We start from the raw sequence: 21,498 nt of genomic DNA on the forward strand, positions 1-21,498 counted from the left end.
TTTAAAGTGCAAGAATGGGGGGGAAAAGTGCTTGAAATTAATTGTGTGGATGACTTATATGCACCAAGTATTCCATTTCTTCTAGAAGATGAAATGTTAACTATGCTTAGGATCATAAGCAGGGATTCCATGCCTTTTTTGTTGTTGTTTCTCCAATAGATACTGGAAAACTCCCTATTGGGGGTTAGAAAAAGTCACCGACGAGTAAGTAGTTTACGTCCTTTAAAAATAAAACAAGAAAGCAGCAGCTTTCAAAAGAGCAAGTTTCCAGCTAGTTTCTCCTACAGGGGGAGGGGAGCAGTGGGCCAAAATAAAGAAAGCCCTTTAATGGTAAATCTTTTTTTAAACTGGTGTTAAACCACTTCACTTAAAGGAAGGCAAAGAAAAGCAGCTGAATATCTTGATTGTTATCAACAAACCACGGGGATGAAGCCACCAGTAACTAAAATACAGGAAATTCTAGTCTCCGGTGATAAATAAGAGTCGCAACAGCACAGGATGCGTGCAGGGCAGCTCCTTGGGCCAAAAGGATCTGAAAGGCAAACAGCTTCTGCTCTTTTGTTCTAACATCTGATGTGTGTCCCCTGCAGGTCCCATCTGTGCATCTGGTGCCTGGGACAGCAACAGCACCGATCCTGCCGCTCTCTGCCAGACCAGACCAAAGCAACCATGGGAATTGCCCTTTTCTTCCTAGGCCAGGCATTGCTTTGGGGGGTGCCCTCGTGGGCGAGTGAGGAGGCAGAGGCCCTGTGCGCCCAGACTGCCTGCTACACCGTCCACTGGGGCAAGCACAATTGGGCGGATGCCCAGGAGAACTGCAAGAGCAACGGAGGCAACCTGGTGACCATGAAGAGCCAGGAAGAGACCTTGCATGTCCAGGATCTGCTAGCCAAGCTGCCCAGGAGGGAAGCTGGGCCAGACGGGCAGGCGAGGCTTTGGATCGGGCTCCATCGGGAGAAGGGCAAGTGTTACCAGCAGCACCAGCTCCTCAAGGGCTTCAGCTGGGCCTCCGGCGGGGAGGAGACCGACTACACCGGCTGGCTGCGGGAGCCCCGGGAGACTTGCACGAGCAGGCGCTGCGTGAGCCTGCACTGGAACAGCACCGCCCCCAGCTCCCCCGGGCTGGGCTGGGCCGACGGGCCCTGCAGCGGCTCCTCCGCCCGGGTCCAGGGCTACCTCTGCAAGTTCAGCTTCCAGGGCATGTGCCGCCAGCTGGCGCTGGCCGGGCCCGGCAGCGTCACCTACACCACCCCCTTCGGCCTGAACAGCGCCTCCCTGGCGGCCGTGCCCTTCGGCTCCCTGGCCGCCGTGTCGTGCCAGGGCCAGGCGCCGGGGCCCTTCCTGCTGTGCACGGCGCAGGAGGGCGGCGGGTTCGCGTGGAACAGCCCGGGCCCGCTGTGCGCCTCGCCCCGCCACGGCTGCGCCTACAGCAACGGGGGCTGCCAGCACCAGTGCCTGGAGCTGGCCGGCGGCTCGTTCCGCTGCGCCTGCCGCCCGGGCTACCGGCTGGGCGGGGACCTGCTCTCCTGCTCGCCCGTGGACTACTGCAGCGCCCAGCCGTGCCAGGGGCAGTGCCTGGGCCGGCCGGGGGGCTTCGAGTGCCGCTGCCCCGCGGGCTACGCGCTGGCCGGGGACGGGGTGAGCTGCGGGGACGTGGACGAGTGCCTGGGGGAGCCCTGCCAGGGCGGCTGCCTCAACACGGCGGGGGGCTTCGCCTGCACCTGCCCGCCGGGCTACGAGCCCGCGGGGCCCGGCGGCCGCCAGTGCCGGGACTTGGACGAGTGCGCCCAGGGCGCGCCCTGCGCCCAGCTCTGCACCAACACGCCGGGCTCCTTCCTCTGCGTCTGCCGGCCGGGCTACCAGCGGGGCCCCGACGGGGCCTCCTGCCGGGACGTGGACGAGTGCCTGGGGGAGCCCTGCCAGGAGCGCTGCGTCAACCAGCCCGGCAGCTACCAGTGCCTCTGCCCGCCGGGCTGGGCGCTGGCCTCCAACGGCGTCTCCTGCCTCTCCGGCTCCAGCCCCACCACCCCCGGCAGCGCGGCCCCGTCCCTGTCCCTGCGCCCCCCAGGAGAAGAGGAGCCGGCGGCTGGGGGTGGACATCCGCCGGACACCCACCCTACTACCGAGAGCCCAGCCCCGGGCTCTGATCCAACCACCCGAGCCCAGCCAGGGGGAGCAGAACCGAGCACCCTCCAGCCAGCTGCCGTCAGCAGGGCGGCAGGGGTTGGGGAACCCATGATGAAACCCGAGGCTGACCAGGCCACCGATGGCCCCAAACTGCTCCTGTACTATATCCTGGGCAGCGTGGTGGTTATCCTGCTGCTGATGGCTTTTGCCCTGGGCTTGCTCATCTATAGGAAGAGGAAAGCCAAGAAGGAAAAGAAGAAAGCCAGGAGCGCCACAGACAACTACTGCTGGGTACTTGAGCAGGCAGAGAAAAAAGCAGTAGACAATGACTACAGGTAAAGGCAGGAGTCTGCAGAAAGGGTAGCATGCTTGCAGGGACTAGGGTAGCATCAGGGTTCTCTGGAGAGAGGGAACACTTAAACTAAGGATAATTGTGTGCAGCAGAGAATATTTCCCATATTATATAAAACTATGCTTTCATTATGTGACTTAACTTTTGTTTTCACTTTAGAACCCTGGGTTTGGCATTGTCTTAGTGTCAGAGGAACAGTCAGTCTGCCACTTGGATCAAGATCCCACTAATGTTCCCACTGAAATCAGTATCAAAACTCCCACTGATTTTAATAGGACAAGGATTAGGCCCAGGGTGATAGGTTGCTTTTGAAAAATAAAAGCAATCACACTGAAGAGCTCATTGGAACTTTCAAAAAGATAAACATCTTTACAATCAGAATAATCATGGCCCTGATCTTGCAAACACTTGTGTACCTGACAGGTTTCAGAGTGGTAGCTGTGTTAGTCTGTATCAGCAAAACCAACAAGGAGTCCTTGTGACACCTTAGAAACTAACAAATTTATTTAGGCATAAGCTTTCGTGAGCTGAAACCCACTTCATCAGATGCATGGAGTGGAAAATACAGTAGGCAGGTATAAATACACAGCACATGAAAAGACAGGAGCTGCCTTACCAAGTGGGGGGTCAGTGCTAATGAGCCAATTCAATTAAGGTGGAAGTGGGCTATTCTCAACAGTTGACAAGAAGGGGTGAATACCAAGGGAGGAAAAATCACTTTTGTAGTGCTAATGAGGCCAGTGTAATCAAGGTGGCCCATTTCAAACAGCTGACAAGAAGGTGTGAGTATCAGCAGGGGAAAATTAGTTTTTGTAGTGATCCATCCACTCCCAGTCTTTATTCAGGCCTAATTTGATGGTGTCCAGTTGAGAAAGCATAAGAGGATGCAAGATCAAGAAGTTAGGAAAAGGTATTTGAGGAGGAATTGCCCATCTATTGTCACTTAGGATAGAAAATAATCTCCTCTTTCAAAATATAGTAATATCAAAACCCAAACCATGCCTGTTTTATTCAAATATGTGTGTATTACGGTGTCATAGAAGCTTGTAAGTAGTCCAGGCTGGGTATATTTGTTTTTCACCATTGATGAGAAACTGCCCAGGGTTGTAGTGTATTTGCTAATTAGGGTAGTTAGGATATCCCCTTCCAAAGTCATATCACTTTTCTCAAGGTGAAGTCATCCCTGGCCCTTGTATGGGTCTGCAATGCTGGGGAGAAAGTGGGTGTCTGTTAGCCCCTTGCATGCTGACTGTAAAGTTCAGTCACAATCTCAGTCTCTGCACTCATTGCTCCAGAAGTGGTCAGGAGGAGATGGAGCCATGGCCCCCACGCCATTCTGAACTAGCTCATCGATTTTTCCCCTTAAATACATCTTATGGATTTCATTGTGCTATTCACCATTGCTTCCTTGGATATGTTTATAAAGTGTATTTATGACAAAGCAGAATTATTGGTTTTTTTAGAAGTGATTGATGATTTTAGGTGCCTCCATTTCTGGGTGCTCCACTTAAGAGACCTAATGGGGCCTGATTTTCAGAGGGCTGGTTGTTGTTTTTTTAAATGAGGCCCCTTTAAGATGTTTCAGACTGGGCACACCCAAAACTGAGAGACCCAATCACTAGTCACTTTTGAAAATCTAAGCTTAGAGTCCAAGTCTTGCTCCTAATCAAGTCAACACCAGTTTTGCCGTTTACTTCAATGGAGCAGCACCATGCCTATACAGAGTACAAAAGGTGCTAAAGAGGAATATGGATCTGGTTATAAGGGTACATATTTTCCCTGAAATACCCACCACCTTTATATTCTTGCAGCTTTTATTGTATACTTGAGGCCACATTTGACAGAAATGTGAACTTAACACAAAAGAGTTAGCTGTGAGCCTCACAGCTACATCCTGTTCTTTTTAGTGTTTGGAGGAAAACCCTTTCCTGCTGTTTTTCGTCTCTGGTTATCCATTGTACAAGTCAAGAAAACAGGAAAATGTAACTTCTAGCAGCTGTAAATGTTTTGAATAGTTTGTATATGCTTCCATTTCTCTGGACAATAGTTGAAAGAAGCAGTGTACTCATCCCTGGTTTATTGGGAAGACCTGCAGAAAATTCATACTAACCAATTCTTTGTTATGACACCAGTCTAGTCAAGCATTTAAGCACGTGAGTAGCTTTAAGCATTTTTGTAATCCCAACAATAGGACTAAGATTAATGTTATGCATGTGCTTAAATGCTGTGCTGGGTCAGGGCCTATATGAACAGTCATACCAACAAACTTTAAAATTCTGGGATTATTCGTTTTGCTTTGTGTCGTTTTCAAGATGTTTATAATCCTCCGTCTTTCCCCATTCATTTTATGGTGGAAGATATCCAGGTGTTTCCATGTTAACTCTTTTCACCCAAAATGAATGGGAAACTAGAAAGTATAGGTGTGGAACCATAAAGCCAGTGTAAAATCTCACATATTTATTCAGAAAGGTTAATAGTTCAATCCATAATCCTGAGTTTTTAGTATTATATAAATTTTGTGTATTCTGGTGTGTCTCACAGGATTATGAGTAAAAAATTCTAATCAGTTAAGGCCACCAAAAACATTGATTTGCTATGTATGTAGGTTTAGCTTTAACTGCCCTTTACCTCACCAGGTGAAACCTCTTGAGGCCAGTTTCATCTCAGTGGAGTCACATCAGTGATGAATTCAGCCCTTGCTTGCTTTTTGCCATGAATCAGTTTTCTTGATTCAGGGCTCAATGCAGAGCCGCCTGAAGTCAGTGGAAAGACTCCCATGGACTTCACTGGGCTATGGATCAAGCCCTTGAAGTGAGTAGGAATGGCAAAGGAACAGATTATGGTATCTAAATGAAGAGTCAGGAGATCCCAAACGTTAATGTGGGTTCTGTATGTATTTGCTCTGTGGCGCTGGACAAGTAACTTCAATTTCCTCCCTGTAAATGGGGAATAATAGTGTTTACCTGCTAACCTCATGTGGGCATTGTGAGGACTGATTTGTTAACACATGTGAAATGCTTTAAACACAGCAAGTGCTTTGTATGTGTTGTTATATTCCTGTTATGCCAGGGTTGTATGCACAGACCTCCTCAGTGCTAATGGGAATTACCAGTGCTTAAAGTGCACCAGGTTTAAACACGTTACAGGCCTGGGAAACACAATTGCTAAGAAGCCAGCCAGCTTGCTGAGATGCTCACATTTTTAGTACCATCTGAGGAACGTCCTTCTCATTGGCGGCTTTCCCGACTTGCCCACCTTTGGTGAAGAGCAGCTAATCTGAGCAGCTGGAGGAAGCAGACCAGAGTCATCTTCTTTTTCCCTTAGCAACCCAGTACCAATCTCACAGGATGCACAAGGGGAGCGGAAAGACTCCAGCATCTCAGAACAGCTCTGATCCTTCCTTCCTCCGCCCCTCCTGTGAGCAGTGGGACAGCTCCTCCCCATCCCAACGCTATCAGGCCTGGGAAGGGATACAAGAGGCTCTCATTGCAGAACCTCCTCCCCTTTCCTCCAGGCCTGGGAAACCAGGGTGAAGAATTCCAGGAGATGCAGGAGGAACAGAGGTGAGGCTGGGTGGGCAGAACTACTGGGGGCAGGTAGATGTGGCGTGATAAGACCCCCCCCCCACTTTTTTAGATCCTTTTAATGACTGGTAATTCCATGCGGCTGCCCACAGGTTGAAATAATACATGCCCAGAAATGTTCTCTTCTTCACAGGTAGCAGCATCATTGGTGCATCAATGTTACATTTGTGTATGATGATATTACAGGTGTTCTCAAACAGTGTTTTCCTTTTTTTAACTTTAATACCGTAACTAGCATTACCTCAGTGGATACATTGCTCTTCTGATGGAAGCATGTACAAACAAAATCCAAATGAAATGTGTCATTGATGCTTTGAAATAAACATGATGTTAATACTTATTGATGCAATACACGATACATTGTTTTATTTGTGATGTTTCAAATAATTTGCTTAAAACTGCCCCCAAACCAAGAACTTTTTTGTACTAAAAACTGACAAATAATTGATTTTTGTTTTTTTTAGGAAAGCAGATACCCTCTGTGAAAAATGTCATTTAGATTAAAAAAAAAAATGACAGAAACTTGGGTTTTGAGGGAAAATTTTTGACTAGCCCACTGATAAATTGTCCTTGCTAGTCAAGATTAAGCAGGGCAGTGCTGGAAAACTATCTGCATTGTCACTGCTCATGCTGTACCTGCTCTGTACAGAGGACTTTGGTTTCTGGAGCTGTCAGTCAGGTACCTTTCATCTAATAATGATTTAATATGTATACTAATGAAGTGTTTCGAGGCCTCAGGCAAAATCAGGGCCCTTTTGTTCTAGGTGATGTACAAATGTATACGAAGTATAGGTTCCTGCTCCCCAGAATTTAAGTCTAAGGCCAATGGAATGCACTCAGACAGACCCACATGGAGCCTTTTTGACTTCAGTGTCGTTCTGGAGGGGGCAGGGGTCTATTCATGTGGCTCTCACGGCAGGACCAAGGCACAGAACGCTAATTTCTTTAAAACAGCAAAATACTAATCATTTGGGGTTACCAAGATAGATCTGCTCGGCTGATGAAAGATTCATCTAGGAAAAATTGAAACATAAGCAAAAATTTGAACTAGCCTTACTGACCAGACCCCCTCTAAAGATTCTCATCTCTATAGCCCCCGTGTCCTCCTACCAATCACAGAAGTTTTTGTTAAATGGTATATTAAAAAAAAAAAAGATGTTCTCTAACAGCAGCTGGACATGAATAAATGAGCATTTTCAAAACAGGAAAAGCTTTTCTGGATTCATTTTGGCTAGTATCAGTGTCTGCCATAGGAAGAGATGACTAAAATTAGGTACCACTGTGATGCGCATAGGCTCAATATTTATACAGGGAAGTGAGATAGGTAGGTCATGCACTACCACTACCTAATTTAGGCTGGTGATCTGGAGAAGAAAACAGAAATGTGGTTATATCTGACAGAAGTGCAATATGGTGGAAGTGAACTGCTGATTTTGTAGCACAGTCGTTGCTATAACATGGTCAGAAACCACTATTATTGCTCTTGATGTTCATTATGGTAGTGCCTTGGGCCTAACCAAGATTGTGCTAGGCATTATACAAGCCCAGGGTAGAGAGTGCTATTACACTGAAGAGCTTAGAACCTAAACAGGATGGATAGGGGAAAGAGATACAAAAATCATAGTTTGTCCATTCTTTCAGTCAGCCTACATTCAGACCTACCATTTACTGCCCTGGGATTTCTCAACCAAGAGCTTGAAGTCAATGGAAAGACTTCCACTGATTTCAGTGGCCTTTGGATCAGGCCCATATTAGTTATTTTGGCCCTTACTTGTCACAGGTGCAGTAGATTGCAAATGAACTGGGACACTGTCAGGGTAAGCCAGGACTCCCTGGGACCAGTGCTGGGAGATAAAATCTCCACAAGGATAGTTCTGGGCCTCTGAAGTTTCCCCCAGGATCTGCAGACCCCCTTTTTCCTGTGGGGCAGGGAGTATGGAAAGATTTGGAGGAAAAGGTGTCAAATAACAAAATATGATGCACTCTGCAAGGATTAACATGGCTCCCTCAAATCTACTATGTTCCCCAAAGTGTCTCACGCTGCAAAAACAAGTGCTTTAAAAATGCCTTTTCATTTCCCTTGTAGAAGAGTGACTCACCAGCCAATGCGCCCCCTCATGGCTGGGCATAGCTTATTAGACTGTCCTCCTCTGACACCCCTTGCCGACAGCCACTGTGCCTCTTCTTAATACTATGGTCCAATGGCCTTACACCAGGTCTTCAGCTCATCTCTGGGCTCAATGGTCCTTACACCTCATATATTGGGGGGACTTTCACAAACTTAGGCCCTTCCTGTACTCTGGGTTCCAGTCTACTGGCCCTGTAACAAGCAACTAAGGTCTGCACCCTCAGCCCCCTTTCTGCTTCCCTAGACTACTTCTTACCTCAGCCTGTTTCTAGGACCTGTTCCCAAGCCCCTTTCTGGGGTCACTCTTCCACAGGCTTTTCTCCCCTTCTCAGTCTCCGCAGAGGTCTTTCCCGCTATTGCACAGAGTGACACCTCCTAGATGATTCCTCCCTACCAGTTTAATTCTCTCTGTCTCTGAAGTCCCAGCCCTGGGCTGGCTCAGGGGTGTCTCTTATCAAGGCCTATCACAAGAGCTTACTTCACTCTGGTCCTTACCAGAGGCTCCTATCCCAGAAGAGAATCCCTAAGACTTCTACTGCCCTGGAATCCTTCCTCTATTAGTTACCCTACTTCTACTGGGACTGATCCTTAATTAGGCCTGGCCCACCTTTCTGGTGCAACTAGATGGGCTAATTGCTCTCTGGCTTCAATTAGATATCTCTATACTAGTGTACAGTATATATCCCATCACATACCCTCCCCCTCTAATCTGTGCCCATTTTCATTATTTTTATCTTTTAGTCCTTTCTTGGCATTTGACTCTCTCAGGTCCCTTCAAAGTCAGTAGGTGACCTTCATGTCTTACCAAGTACATTGCAGTGCTGTTGCCTGATCTTTAGATTGTGTATTAATTATATTGATTACTTAAGAATCCCCAGTTATCACTTCAAGGGTTGCCAGGTTCTTGCCCCAAGATCAGGCCCAGTATTATTCAAATTATTATACTGGTGGGAACCCTGACGTGCACAGTTGCACTATAGGAACTCATATTTACAAATAGAGTTTATTCATACATTTAGCATAGTCACAAACACCCCAACTCAGTAAAGGTAGATAGAGGTACTACAGAATGTCCTTCTGCACATCCATATAATCACACCATCTCCTATAGAACAACGTGAAATGTTAGTGGTCATCGTCCTCATCACCATCACCTTCCCCATCATCACTAGTGGCCATCATCCTGGCACCTCCCAAGGACTACACCTCTCTCTCATACCATGCCTAGGCTGGGATGCCATTTTTGTAATATGTTACGCTGACACTGTTGTGTTTGATGCATATTCAGTAGGGGATTTTTTCCCCTTCCTTATTTGTATTTCCTCACCTTGCTAACGTTGGAATGTTTTTTTCGTATAGATTAGTATATCAATGATCTCAACTTATTATCGTATATGTCCATTCATTACCATGGCCCTTTTGTGGTTAGGTATCACATTTGTTATTTCTGTCCTAACCGATTATTTCAGTTCTTTCCAAGTTCCAAGTTGTGGTGTACCTGATAAGTTTAAAAGGATATGAACTTAGGAAAGCCCCTGTGCCAACCTACTTTAACGCATCCTCTATGTTAAAGGTCACAGCCATACATGGACCTTATGCTTTAGCTCTTCACCATCTATCTAGGTGAAAGGTCCCAAACATATGTATTCTAACCTGGCCTTAGCTCGCCATACAGGATGTGGCCTGCAGGTCCCTTGTGTTACAGACAAAATATACTCTAATATAGACCTATAAACCTATTATAATAAAATAATCAAACCCATAAGAAAATAAGAAACTTACAAGAAAAGATATATAAGCAAGCAGGCTAGCCTTAAATATATCCCATGTACCTGTAACGAGTTCGTTGCCAGGACACTTCTGTGGTTGAATTATTTACTTCAGAACTTCCCCTTAAACTCTATTTTCAGCTCCCCAAATACTTGCGGTTTTCCATTGGACCATTTATCTGTGCAAAGTTTATCTGTTCAAAGTTTATAGGTTTCAAGCCCTATGCTAACTTGCTGAAGCTAATGTCTTACAGAATACAGGCCTGTAGGTTTCTTGCATTACTGCTGAATATAATGCAAAGCAATAAATATAATAAAGGCAAACTAGCCCACTGGGCTACAATGCTACTTGTGACAATGTGACCGAAGGAAGGATCCAGATTGCTAGGAAGACAAGAATTAATGTTTTTTAAAGATGAACCCAGAGAACTTCCCAGGTTAGGAATCTGCTGTTCTCACTTATGTCTCAGAAGATGTTAGAGTCAGCAGAGAGATCGCGAGAAGGAATAATAGTCTGACCTCCCTGAATGTGCAAGACTTGAAGCTTTCCTTCTCCATATCCCCAAAAATACTGGGGTGCAGACAAGTTCAACACCTGTATCCATTGTAGGTACGGTTATACATCAGCCACCACTGTTACATCTGAAGCATATACCTGTAATGGGGCACTGGTCTTTTATGGCCAGAGGAGGTAGTTTGAGAGGCCAGTCATCCCGCTGCCTGTCCTGGGATGTAAATGAAGCAGTCACTAGAACAAAGGAAGTTGGTCCCCGAGGAACAGTTAATGTCTGGTAGGGGGAAGGTATGGGAAAAACTCAGATTACTGTTCCTTTAAGGGCCCAGGAGCCTGGGTGGAGCAAGCCTCCTCTCTCTGCCAGCCAATCCAGACAGAGGTTTGAGGTTATTACACCCAGCTGGGAAGATTAAGGGAATGGTGGGATGATTCTGTGAGCCTCTCAAAATGAGGCTTCAAGCCCAGGCCAGCAAGAGCTGCTAAGAGCATAGGAAGAGGGCTGTGAGAATCTCATCTACAGGAGTGAGTTTGAGGGCTGGGAGATCAGAACTTGAACCATTCAATTCCCAAAGGCAGGCTATAGGAACCCTGATAGAAAGGGAGCTTGCTTTGGGAGCTAAACTATGCTGAATCAATTAGATCCTAGGAGAGGGGGAATACTGTTCTAAACACTCTTGCTGTGAGTGGGTTATTTCTGGGAGCTCAAAGGGAAACTAAGGCAAGGAGGTGCCCTGGGATGGCACCTGTCCACAATGCTCATTATTTTTCTAAAATGGATTAGTATGGTAGTATGAGAAACAAAAGATGCACAGTACAGGTCCCAGATCCTCACTGGTATAGCTCTCTTGTCTTCAATCGTGTTGTGTTAATTTACATAGCCTCTTCTATTGTAGAAGATGTTTTTCTTCTGCTGTGTGTTTTTCTCTTCTTTTGCTGTCTCACTTGGTTTCCCCCTCATGATGATTAGTGTTTGTAGTTGTATGCAGTCACCAGATAACTAATCCAGCAATCCCTTTTGGGAGGCACATGGGTGAACTGGATTTCAAATGTTACTTCTCTAAGGTCTGATTCAAACTCCATTGAAGTCAGTGGGAGTGTTCCCATTGACGTAAGTATGTTCTGGATTGAGCACCTAGTGATTTGTATATTTGGTCCTTTTCCCTCAAATGAAATTCCAGAGCTGCCTGTTAGCTGAGCAAGATGTCAGTCTGTCATTTCTCTAGGCAACTTCTATATGTGCTCAAAACCACAATGAAATGGCAGAGCTGTCAGCTGATACACATTGTAACTCCCTTAATAGAAGAACTAATATAAATGTAACAATTTTATAAATAAAAATATAAAAGTAATCTGCCTGGTGGTGTATGAGTCAGAGCCTCTGTCATCATGGTTAAGGATCCACCCTCGCTCACGTACATCTGCTTTCATATCAAGAGGATTAAAAATGTTTTCATTTGCCGTTACCACCCAGTTCTTCTGCATTTAACCTCTGCTTAGAGCTGGGACAGCTCATTGCCATGCCATGGCCCCTTGACCAAGTTGACCGTCTTCTGTGATGCTAAACCTCAAGTGTGACTCACTACCTCAGGAGTGAGTAGAGTGGGAGGAAACTGGGTGACAGTGAAAATCTACCCCCAAGGGTATGTCTTTCACTGCAGAATTAACTGGAGTGTGGATCATTGGAGTTATTTTTCTCCTGTTATTTTGCAATGCAGCTGCTTCCCCTCAAACTGACACTCAAGTTGCTGTGTCCACACTGATGCTGTACTCACTCATGTGTAGAGCTGGGTGAAATTTTTTGATTGAAACTGTTGTTGGCAAAAAATGCCAATGTAGCAACATAGAAATACTTCCCCAGGGTACGTTGATGTTGCTGAATTGTTTCAGTCAGGAAAACCTGAAACAATTCCCGAAAACCTAACTTTGTTTTGACGCTTTCTGAAAGAAGCATTTGGATTTTTCAATTTGAAATGACTTTGCTTTGAAATTTCCTTTTAATTTTATTTTTAAAATGTTTAAAGTTTTTAAAAAATCCCTCAAAATCAAAACAAAACATTTCAGTTGACCCAAAAAGTGTTTTTTTGTTTGTTTGTTTGTTTGTTTTGTTCACCCAAAATTTCAAAAAACTCACTTCAAATCAAAAAGACCCCACCCCAGAATTGCCGGTCAACTCAAATCAGCTATTTACCTAGCTCTACTAGTGTGTGGCTCTAAGATTTCTGGGGGCCCGTCGCACGGTTCTCAGCACTGTAGTCAGCTGAGCTGCTCTGTGAATTCTTTTGCTGTGTATCATGGGAGAACTTGTTTGTTCTTCCTGGCCACGTAGTTGAGAACTCTTTCAAGTAAACCACTTGTGGCTTGGTGTGCTTCCATTTTGTCTGTGGCCTCTGTTCTAACCGGTGACAAGGCACCCATTCAGGTCGGAGGAAAGACCTGTACTAAATGTGGGCACGATTGCAGTTCTCACTTGACAGATGCCCCGAGATATAGTGGTAGCACCCTCTCTATAGTCTGAGTTTTCACAGAGAATGAGAATATACTTTGGCGTCTTATTTTCTGGGATAAGCATCCATGCTAACGAGTGTGATCATCACGTGGTGCACATCCATGCATCCATTTGTAGGGAAAATGGGCAGGATTTTCTGTTACTCATTTTAATCAAAATGAATGCACACAAATACTGTTGATGTTCCTGTGTCCTGAGAAGTAAAATTTACTCTCAATATTACATCACCTCAATATTCTTGTTATGCACAAGGGAGATTTTTTAAAGAATATTTCCATCACCCATGTCAGAAATGTTGGGAGCCCCTTATGTAGGCAAAACTCCCATAGTTGTAGGTTATTTTAACAGGGTGCTCATTAAACCTGCTCACAGCAAATCTAACCAACAAGTCAATTACATTTACACCCACCTTTAAAGGGCCTTTACACTGCCAGAGACATGTAAAAAGGCACCTATGTAAATGAGAATCAGACCCATAATAACTAAACTGTATTCAGCCAACTGGACTCTGACTTCAAAGGGCCTAGTTCAAAGAGGTCTAGCATGTGTTAACTTCCAAAACAGGCTAACTGAGAATCCAAGTTTAATTTCCCAATAGGAAATTCTTGGAATGATGAATCTTTATTGTTAACATGTTAACAGCACATGGATTATAAAACTCTTGCAGCTGGGCCTATTGCAGTGATGGAGACCACTTGGGATAGGGAGTCCACTCCACTCCAAGGCCTGGAGAGGTAAATTAGGCCAGTTAACCTATCAGCCAGGGGTTCTCAATCTTTTCCTTTAGTCCCAACCCCATGCTCTAAAAACTCCATGGCCCACCTTTGCCCCAACAACTGGTTTCCTACGTACCCAGTAGATTAAAAGCTGCATTCGATTGATAGTTATACAGTTAAACACAAGCGCACACATCTAGAATATAAAAAAGAAAAGGATAACATAAGTGCAAAAATAAACAGAACCATTATTTTTGTTTTACTTACTCAGGGGGGAGCTTGTTGCTGGTGCTGACGCACAGGCTGGGTGGCCCGCTGAGGTGATCCGGGGGTGGAGGTGGTCCGTCCTCCCTCCCTCAGCCCTGCCACGTGGGGCCAAAGCCCGGTTTATTTTGGCAGACCCCGTTAAAGCTGCTCGCCCACTTCCCCCCTCAAGCGGGCTGCAGACCCCTGGGTGAGAACCGCTGTTCTAGGCGGAGGAAAGCCAGGAAGCACGAAGGGCTAATTGGCTGAGGGAGTCCGGCTGAGGGAGTCCTGCTGGGGGAGGGGCTGGGCTGGGTTTCTAAAGCCAGGAAGCTGGCAGCGGGGGCTGCAGGGAAGTAGTCTGCCGTCACCTCCCTTCCATAGGCGCCAGGTTTGTATAATTTTTGGTGGTGTCCCAAACAGGTCCAAACAGAGCCATCCCATCCGTAGGAGGGACCGGGGCAATCGCCCCAGACCCTGCGCTTTGGCCCCCCCATGCTTCAGGGGGACATGGGGTCCAGGGCAGCCTGGGGGGTTAGCAGCGGGGCTGGTGCGGGCAGCAGCAAGCAACCCGGCCCCAGCCCCATGGCATGACCCCATGCTTCAGGGGGACATGGGGTCCAGGGCAGCCTGGGGGGTTAGCAGCGGGGCTGGTGCGGGCAGCAGCAAGCAACCCGGCCCCAGCCCCTTCCACCCTGTCCCACATGGACAGCTCCCGGCATTGCTCAGGGGAGGAGGCAGAAGACGGAAAGAGGTGGGGCAGGGGCTGGAGCTTGGGGGAAAAGGAGGGTGGGGGCAGAGCAGGGGCAGGAAGAGTCGGGGTGGGTCACTTGCTCCTGCCAGTGCCAGCCCCCCGCTAACCCCTCTGCTAACCCCCCAGGCTGCCCTGGACCCCGGGTCCCTGTGAAGCGTGGGGCCACACAGAGTGTGGGGCCCTGGGCGGTTGCCCCAGTCCATCCTATGGACAGGATGGCTCTGAAAATTTAAGCCCAAACATTGGTGGAGCCGGGCCCACATTCCTGAATATTGCTGGAGCATGGTCACCATGGACCCATATAACTCGCCACCTATGCTCCCCTCTCCCCGGGAATGTGGTTGGGGCTGTAGAGGCAGGTAGCCTACGGTTAATCCCTGTGAGGAGGAAGTTTGGGCTGGCAAACTCAGAGGAGTGGGGAGAGCCACAAGGTACAGAAGAGGCTCAGGAAAAGGCAGCAAGATTCAGGAGGGACTCAATAGACCTTGGCTGCTGACGAGAGGGTCCCTGAGGTGCAACCCAGAGTAGAGGGTGGGCCGGGGTTCCTCTAGTAGCCACTGCGGAAGTGACACCATCAGGGCAGTGCTGGAGAAGACTCCCGGAGTGAGACTGTTTGTGCAGAAGGACTCTGGGATTCCCAGAAGGGGAAACCACGCAGTGACCTGGCCAGAGGGCCGAGTCACGATGAGGAGGCTGAGAGAGGAGGAGACGGTGATGGAGTGCGACTGCTGGAAGGGGCATTGGCCTGGCAGAGCTAATCCTCAGACCCGCTGGGAGGCGGCGGCAGCCAGCGGTGAGCCGAGCACCCGGTCACATCACTCTTTCCTCTGATCGCGTGGCACAGTATGGAATCTTCACTAGACGCTCTGGGCCAGATTGTCCATTGTACTAAGTCCCCTTTACGCTGCTCTGGCAGCCTAAAGGGGCTATAAAGCAGGCATGAATTACATTGGTATCTGTGTAAATGAGAATCTCTCTCTCTCTGTGCCATGTTGGCTTTACATTTCCTCAGTTGTCTGAGATCTCCCCCTGCCCCAGTGTTTCTTCCTCTGTCTTGCAACAAAGTCAGAAGACATCTGAGTTCAGGGGAGAGTGTCATTCTTTGTCCTGAATATCCTGGCTTTTAATAACTTTGTTTTCTCGTAACGACAGCTGTCTTTCAATAGCAGCTATTCCCAGCAGGAACCCTGGCAGCACTGAAGTCCCATGTTACAGAGGGACTGCTAGAGAATTGAAGAGAGACTCCCTTGTAGTAATAGGCATTGGGACTAGAAGTAGTCTTGGGACTTCTAGGGCCTCTTGTGAATGAGCCTTATCCTCCACGATGCTGACCTCCTCCTAGGAAGCAAAGAGTGGGAGCTGCATGCGCTGCATATCTCCCAGAAGACGCTTAGCACTTGATTCTGCACTGCTAAAGGGAATGGGCCTGATTCTCCATTCCCGTGCCCCTTATATAATCCTTTATAAAGCAGGGGTAAAACACAAGCACTGGCATACGTGAACAGAGAATGATGATTTGGCAGCATATTGTACCGACTTGGCAGAGGTATAAATAACTACACGAGAGGTATGGCACTGGAGAATCAGGCCCAGTGGGAGTTCTACCACTGAGTTAATTGGGCAGGATTGAGCCCAATATTTAGAGTATGAAGCATTGGGCAAACTGGTTCTAAACGCTTCAAATGTCTTCAGAAACATGGGCCAGGTTTCTTCAGTGTTGCATGTTCTCTTCTGGAATAGAAACCTGGCAGGTCAGGCACAGGGCTCGGTCTTTTATGTATGAATTTTTATCAAACTACGCTCACTACACACAACACCTGTCTATGGGAATCTTTTTTTTCCCCCCCCCCACTGACTTCAGTGGGCTTTGGATCAGACCTGAAAATCCTAAAACCCTCTTTTCAGCATTTGGTTCAGAAGGCAGCACCCTCGATTCTCAAACGTGCTTCTATACGAGGCTGATTTCATCATCCTCAGTATGGCCAAGCTGCTGAACCCTGTGTTTGGTCCATTCTACAAGCTCCTCAGGAAGAAAGCCAAAAATGAGCAGAGATTCTTGTGCTATTTCCTTCTTGTGGTCAGTCATGCTGAAATGACTTAATATTTTTTCATTGTAGTTCTAAAATGTTCCAAGACAGGTGAAAATTTGACTTGGACGGGCTTCTTTAGTGTTCCTAAACTGGCCCACATTTCTGTATAAAAAAGGGTTGGGATTTCCTTTTCAGCTGTCTAGGTACAGCATCGTAACTGGGGATTTCTGTGGCTTTTCAAAAAAAACAAAAAAAATCTGTCATGCTTGTCTGTGTATAACCCATCTGCATTCAAAAGTTAAGAATCTTATTTTAAAATCAAACCAAAAAAACCCTTGACATAGTCTCATCAAGCAACCAGAGGTCAGGGAAAATTATTGGAAATATTCCCTATCGGCACTCCTTTGATATAAAATTTATGACAGTTTTAGATGACTCAGTTTGAGATGACTCAGATGAAAAAAATTAAAGGTCCCTCTTTTGTTATCACAGTTGACAGCCGGCAGTGTGTTACTATAACTTTGTAAACTGCACTGCAGTATGATTGAGAGACTGCTTTTAATCAAGCCTCACAAAGGGGAAAGAAGTACATCTGGGGGAAATGTTTCTGTGCATGTCATAGAGTTGAAGGCCGGAAGGGTTCACCAGATGATCTAGTCTGACCTCCTGTGTATCACAGGCATGGGTGGCGGGTAGGGGAGGTTGAGCATCCACAAACAGCCAGGAGTGGCCCTGCCCACGCTCTGCCCCCAGGGCTCTGCTTCGGCTGGGCTCCGGGGGTTAGGGCCATGCCTCTCGCCTTTCCGGGCCTGGGGGCACTATGGGCAATAGCCAGCCTGGGGTGGGGGCTGGTGGCTGGCGGCCATGGGTGGGAGGGCTGGCTTCCAGGGCAAGCAGAAGGGGCAGACCCTTGGGTGGAAGGGGTGGGACTGGGGGCTAGCCTCCCCCAGCTAGCGGTTCACGCGCTGCCCATGATCACTGGCCTCCAGTACCACCCAGCACCCACACACTAAATCCAATAACCGAAATTAAACCAAGTATTACAGCCCACAGGAGTCTAGGCTATCTTGCCACAGGCAGAGAATAGGAGGAACGGAGGTGCACCAGTGCCCGAGGCCTCACAATGACAGGGAAATTATTAAGTGAGATACACCCAGATAATCCTGGTAAGTCCCCTGGACCCATGGGCGGCACGTGAACCACTGGCTGGGGGAGGTTAGCCCCTAGCCTAACCCCTTCTGCCCAAGGGCCTGCCCCTTCCACGCCCCCCTCTCCCCCACGGCTGCCGGCCCCCGGCCCAGGCTAGGGCCCCCAGTGCCAGGAGGGCGGCGGGGCCCCAGACCCAGAGCACCAGGAGGGCAGGCCACCCACAGGAGGACTGGAGCCACTCCAAGCAGGAAGTGGGGGTGCAGGGCCTGAGTGCGGAGTGTGGATGGGGCCACGCCTTGCTGTTTGGGGAGGCTCAGCCTTCGCCAGACTTTGCTACCTGCTGCCCATGCCTGCACCCCCATGCTGCAGAAGGCGAAAACCCCCAAATCAGACTGGGAAATCCACATGATCAGATGCCTATGGTGGTTTGAGTTAGTTGAAACTGAAGATGAGCAGAACAAAAAATTATGATTAAAGGGAAAGCCAACGCCCCATAGAAACTTTGGTCCTCTGCAGCTATTCAACTGAGGAGCAAGGAGTAGGTGTAGAATCTCACACTTCGTTTCGTCTTTTGGAGTTGAGCTAGTTGGAAAATGCCATCATTTTCCTTAGAAAATTTTGAAATCACTCTCATCAGGTAGGTTTCAAAAGAATAATTTTTCAGCTTAAAAAAATTGTGATTTTTTTTTACTGATTGCCCCCCCCCAAAAATGAATTTTTGTTTTAATGTTCAGATTTTAGTTTTTGTTCCCCCCCTCTGCCCCCCCACCTCATTTTGCCATTAAAAATGGGGAGGAATTGGGGGGGGGGACAAAATACAGAAAAATCGGAATCTGAAAATGAAAAATGTTTATTTAATCAATAACTTTTTTGTTGTTTAAAAAAAAAAGGGGGAATTTTGGGGAAAAGTTGAACTAAAGATGTTGACCTGCTCTGTCTTAGAGCCACATTCTGCCCCTTTGCTGCTGAAAACTCTTCAGGTATGAAAGCAGCACAGATGATTGATTGTATCTTTCCTTTCTGGAAGATCTGTTGCCAAATGCTGATGGTGTTTTTCTCCCAATGAGTTTTTTTTTTCTGAATACGAGCATGTTTTAAGCACATTATGGCAATGTTCCCTTTAAAAGCAAACAGAGAGAATCTGGAAGGATGACAAAGATTGTGAGTAAACTGTGCCCCTTTTGGGTGAATTATTGAGCTGGGCAAAAAAAATTTCAGGGCACCAAAAGTACTGGGAATCTGGGTTAAATTCGGTGAATAGTTTTGGTGGGAAGAAAAGGATTTTTTTTTAATGTCAAAACCATTTCCAAATTAAATATTTCAACTTTTTGCTTGTAAATGACATATTGTTGTGAAGTTTAGCGGTATTTTTAAGGGATGAACCCCCCCAAAATGAAACAGTCTTCCAAAAAATCTTGATCTTGGATCAAAATACCAGCTGAAACAAAAACCTGAATTTTTTAGTTTTTTTTTTCTTTTCTGTGTGTCTTTGATGCATCATTAATTTTTATTTTTGTTTTCATGAGAAACCCCCTCAAAATTAGTTTCTCTTTGAAACCAAAATTTTGGGAGGATTTTTTGTTTGAGCCCCCCATGGCAAAAAAGTCAATTATTCACTCAACTCTAATTATACCTAGGGAGTAATTGGCAGCTGTCTTGTAAGTCTTTCTTTCCTGGGGCTTTTTCCTCCTCTCTCTGACACCATGGGTAATCATTTGCACCTATGCAAAGTGAATGTAAAGTATGGTAGCTTTGTACATCCACTTGGCACATATATAACCACAACCTTTTCCCCAGGATTGACCTTGACCAGTAAAATTGGGGTAAATGGTGTTAACCTGTGTCTACACTAAAGGTGCTTGTTACAACAGGGTTCCATCACTATCCCTGACCTAGCCTCAACCCTCTTTCCTAACCCAGGCAAATCCATAGTGCTGAAATGAAATCATGCAAACATTTTTTCTTTTATGCATTAGGGCTGGAATTTTCAAAAGGGCCTAAGAAACAAACGTGCCCGAGTCCCAGTGAAAGTCCCTAATGGAGCTGGTAGGGAAATGGATTGTTTCCACTGCAGAAAATTTAGATGAAAATGGACTGAAATGAAAAACTGAAAATCAAACCTTCTCACTTTGGGGCCAAATTCTTCTTCTTCTTCATTTTTTTTTTCTTCAGTGAAAAATAAAGTTTTCAAGGAAAGCAGTCACTTCCCATGGCAGAGTTTTCAATTAAATGAAAATTAACTTTCCAGAGGAAAAGTTTCACTGGAAACTTTCTGACCAGCACTAGTCAACAGGAGTTGGGTGTCTAACTCCTTTATATGCTCTGGCAAATCCCACCCTTGATAGCCATTACTGGTTACCACCCCATCTAGCCTCCAGTAGAAACCAGTTGTGAGGGTCAACAGATTCTAATAGTCGCTGGGAGTTTCTGGTAGGAAAGTGTTCCTTCCTAGCCCTCTGAGGGAATTTATTTACATCCTGAAGCATGAGGCTGGGCACAGTGTAGTTCTTGGTGAATTGATGACTTTGCAAAGATGTGGTAGTCCCAGGAGTGCCCTAGATAGTTAGTGAAATCACTGGTTAGCTTATAGGTCTGTATTGCACACAACCTGCGTATTCATGTTCTTGAGAAAACGTTATGGATCTGCCTCTCTACTGTGTTACTTCGGTTGTGTGACGGTCTATAGCCATTGAAACCAGTGGGATCACCCAGAGTCGTAATGCAGTGGTGAATCAGGGCCTATCGTTCTGTACATTTCATCACTGTCAGCTGAATTGCAACTCCTGGAACACGACTGTCATAAAAATAAAGGGAAGGGTAACCACCTTTCTGTATACAGTGCTATAAAATCCCTCCTGACCAGAGGCAAAACCCTTTCACTTGTAAAGGGTTAAGAAACTAAGATAACCTCGCTGGCACCTGACCAAAATGACCAATGAGGACACAAGATACTTTCAAAGCTGGAGGGGGGGAAACAAAGGGTCTGTCTGTCTGTGTGATGCTTTTGCCAGGAACAGGTCAGGAATGCAGTCTCAGAACTTCTGCTAGTAAATAATCTAGCTAGAAATGCGTTAATTTCCTTTTGTTTAATGGCTGGTAAAATAGCTGTGCTGAATGGAATGTATATTCCTGTTTTTGTGTCTTTTTGTAACTTAAGGTTTTGCCTAGAGGGATTCTCTATGTTTTGAATCTGATTACCCTGTAAGGTATTTACCATCCTGATTTTACAGAGGTGATTCTTTTACCTTTTCTTTAATTAAAATTCTTCTTTTAAGAACCTGATTGATTTTTCATTGTTCTTAAGATCCAAGGGTTTGGGTCTGTGTTCACCTGTACCAATTGGTGAGGATTTTTATCAAGCCTTCCCCAGGAAAGGGGGTGTAGGGCTTGGGGGGATATTTTGGGGGAAGACGTCTCCAAGTGGGCTCTTTCCCTGTTCTTTGTTTAACACGCTTGGTGGTGGCAGCATAGGATTCAAGGTCAAGGGGAAGTTTGTATCTTGGGGAAGTTTTTAACCTAAGCTGGTAAGAAAAAGCTTAGGGGGTCTTTCACGCAGGTCCCCACATCTGTACCCTAAAATTCAGAGTGGAGAAGGAACCTTGACAACGACGCTGCCCAGTGCGTCG

The 21,498-nt window shown here is 46.6% G+C and overlaps 1 protein-coding gene across 1 annotated transcript; it reads left to right on the forward strand.

The window, feature by feature from the left end:
• The first annotated feature begins 422 nt into the window (after positions 1 to 422).
• On the forward strand, positions 423 to 6,403 carry CD93 (CD93 molecule). The gene is made up of 2 exons (XM_037896192.2): positions 423 to 2,462; positions 5,116 to 6,403. The coding sequence occupies exons 1-2, from the start codon at positions 574 to 576 to the stop codon at positions 5,117 to 5,119; spliced, it is 1,893 nt and encodes a 630-aa protein (XP_037752120.1). The 5' UTR covers positions 423 to 573; the 3' UTR covers positions 5,120 to 6,403.
• Positions 6,404 to 21,498: the final 15,095 nt, after the last annotated feature.

Source organism: Chelonia mydas, chromosome 3 (genome assembly GCF_015237465.2).
Source record: "Chelonia mydas isolate rCheMyd1 chromosome 3, rCheMyd1.pri.v2, whole genome shotgun sequence".
Lineage (NCBI taxonomy): Eukaryota > Metazoa > Chordata > Testudines > Cheloniidae > Chelonia > Chelonia mydas.

Coding starts and splice junctions, on each gene's coding strand:
- CD93 (XM_037896192.2), top strand. CDS start 574: ATGTGTGTCCCCTGCAGGTCCCATCTGTGCATCTGGTGCCTGGGACAG.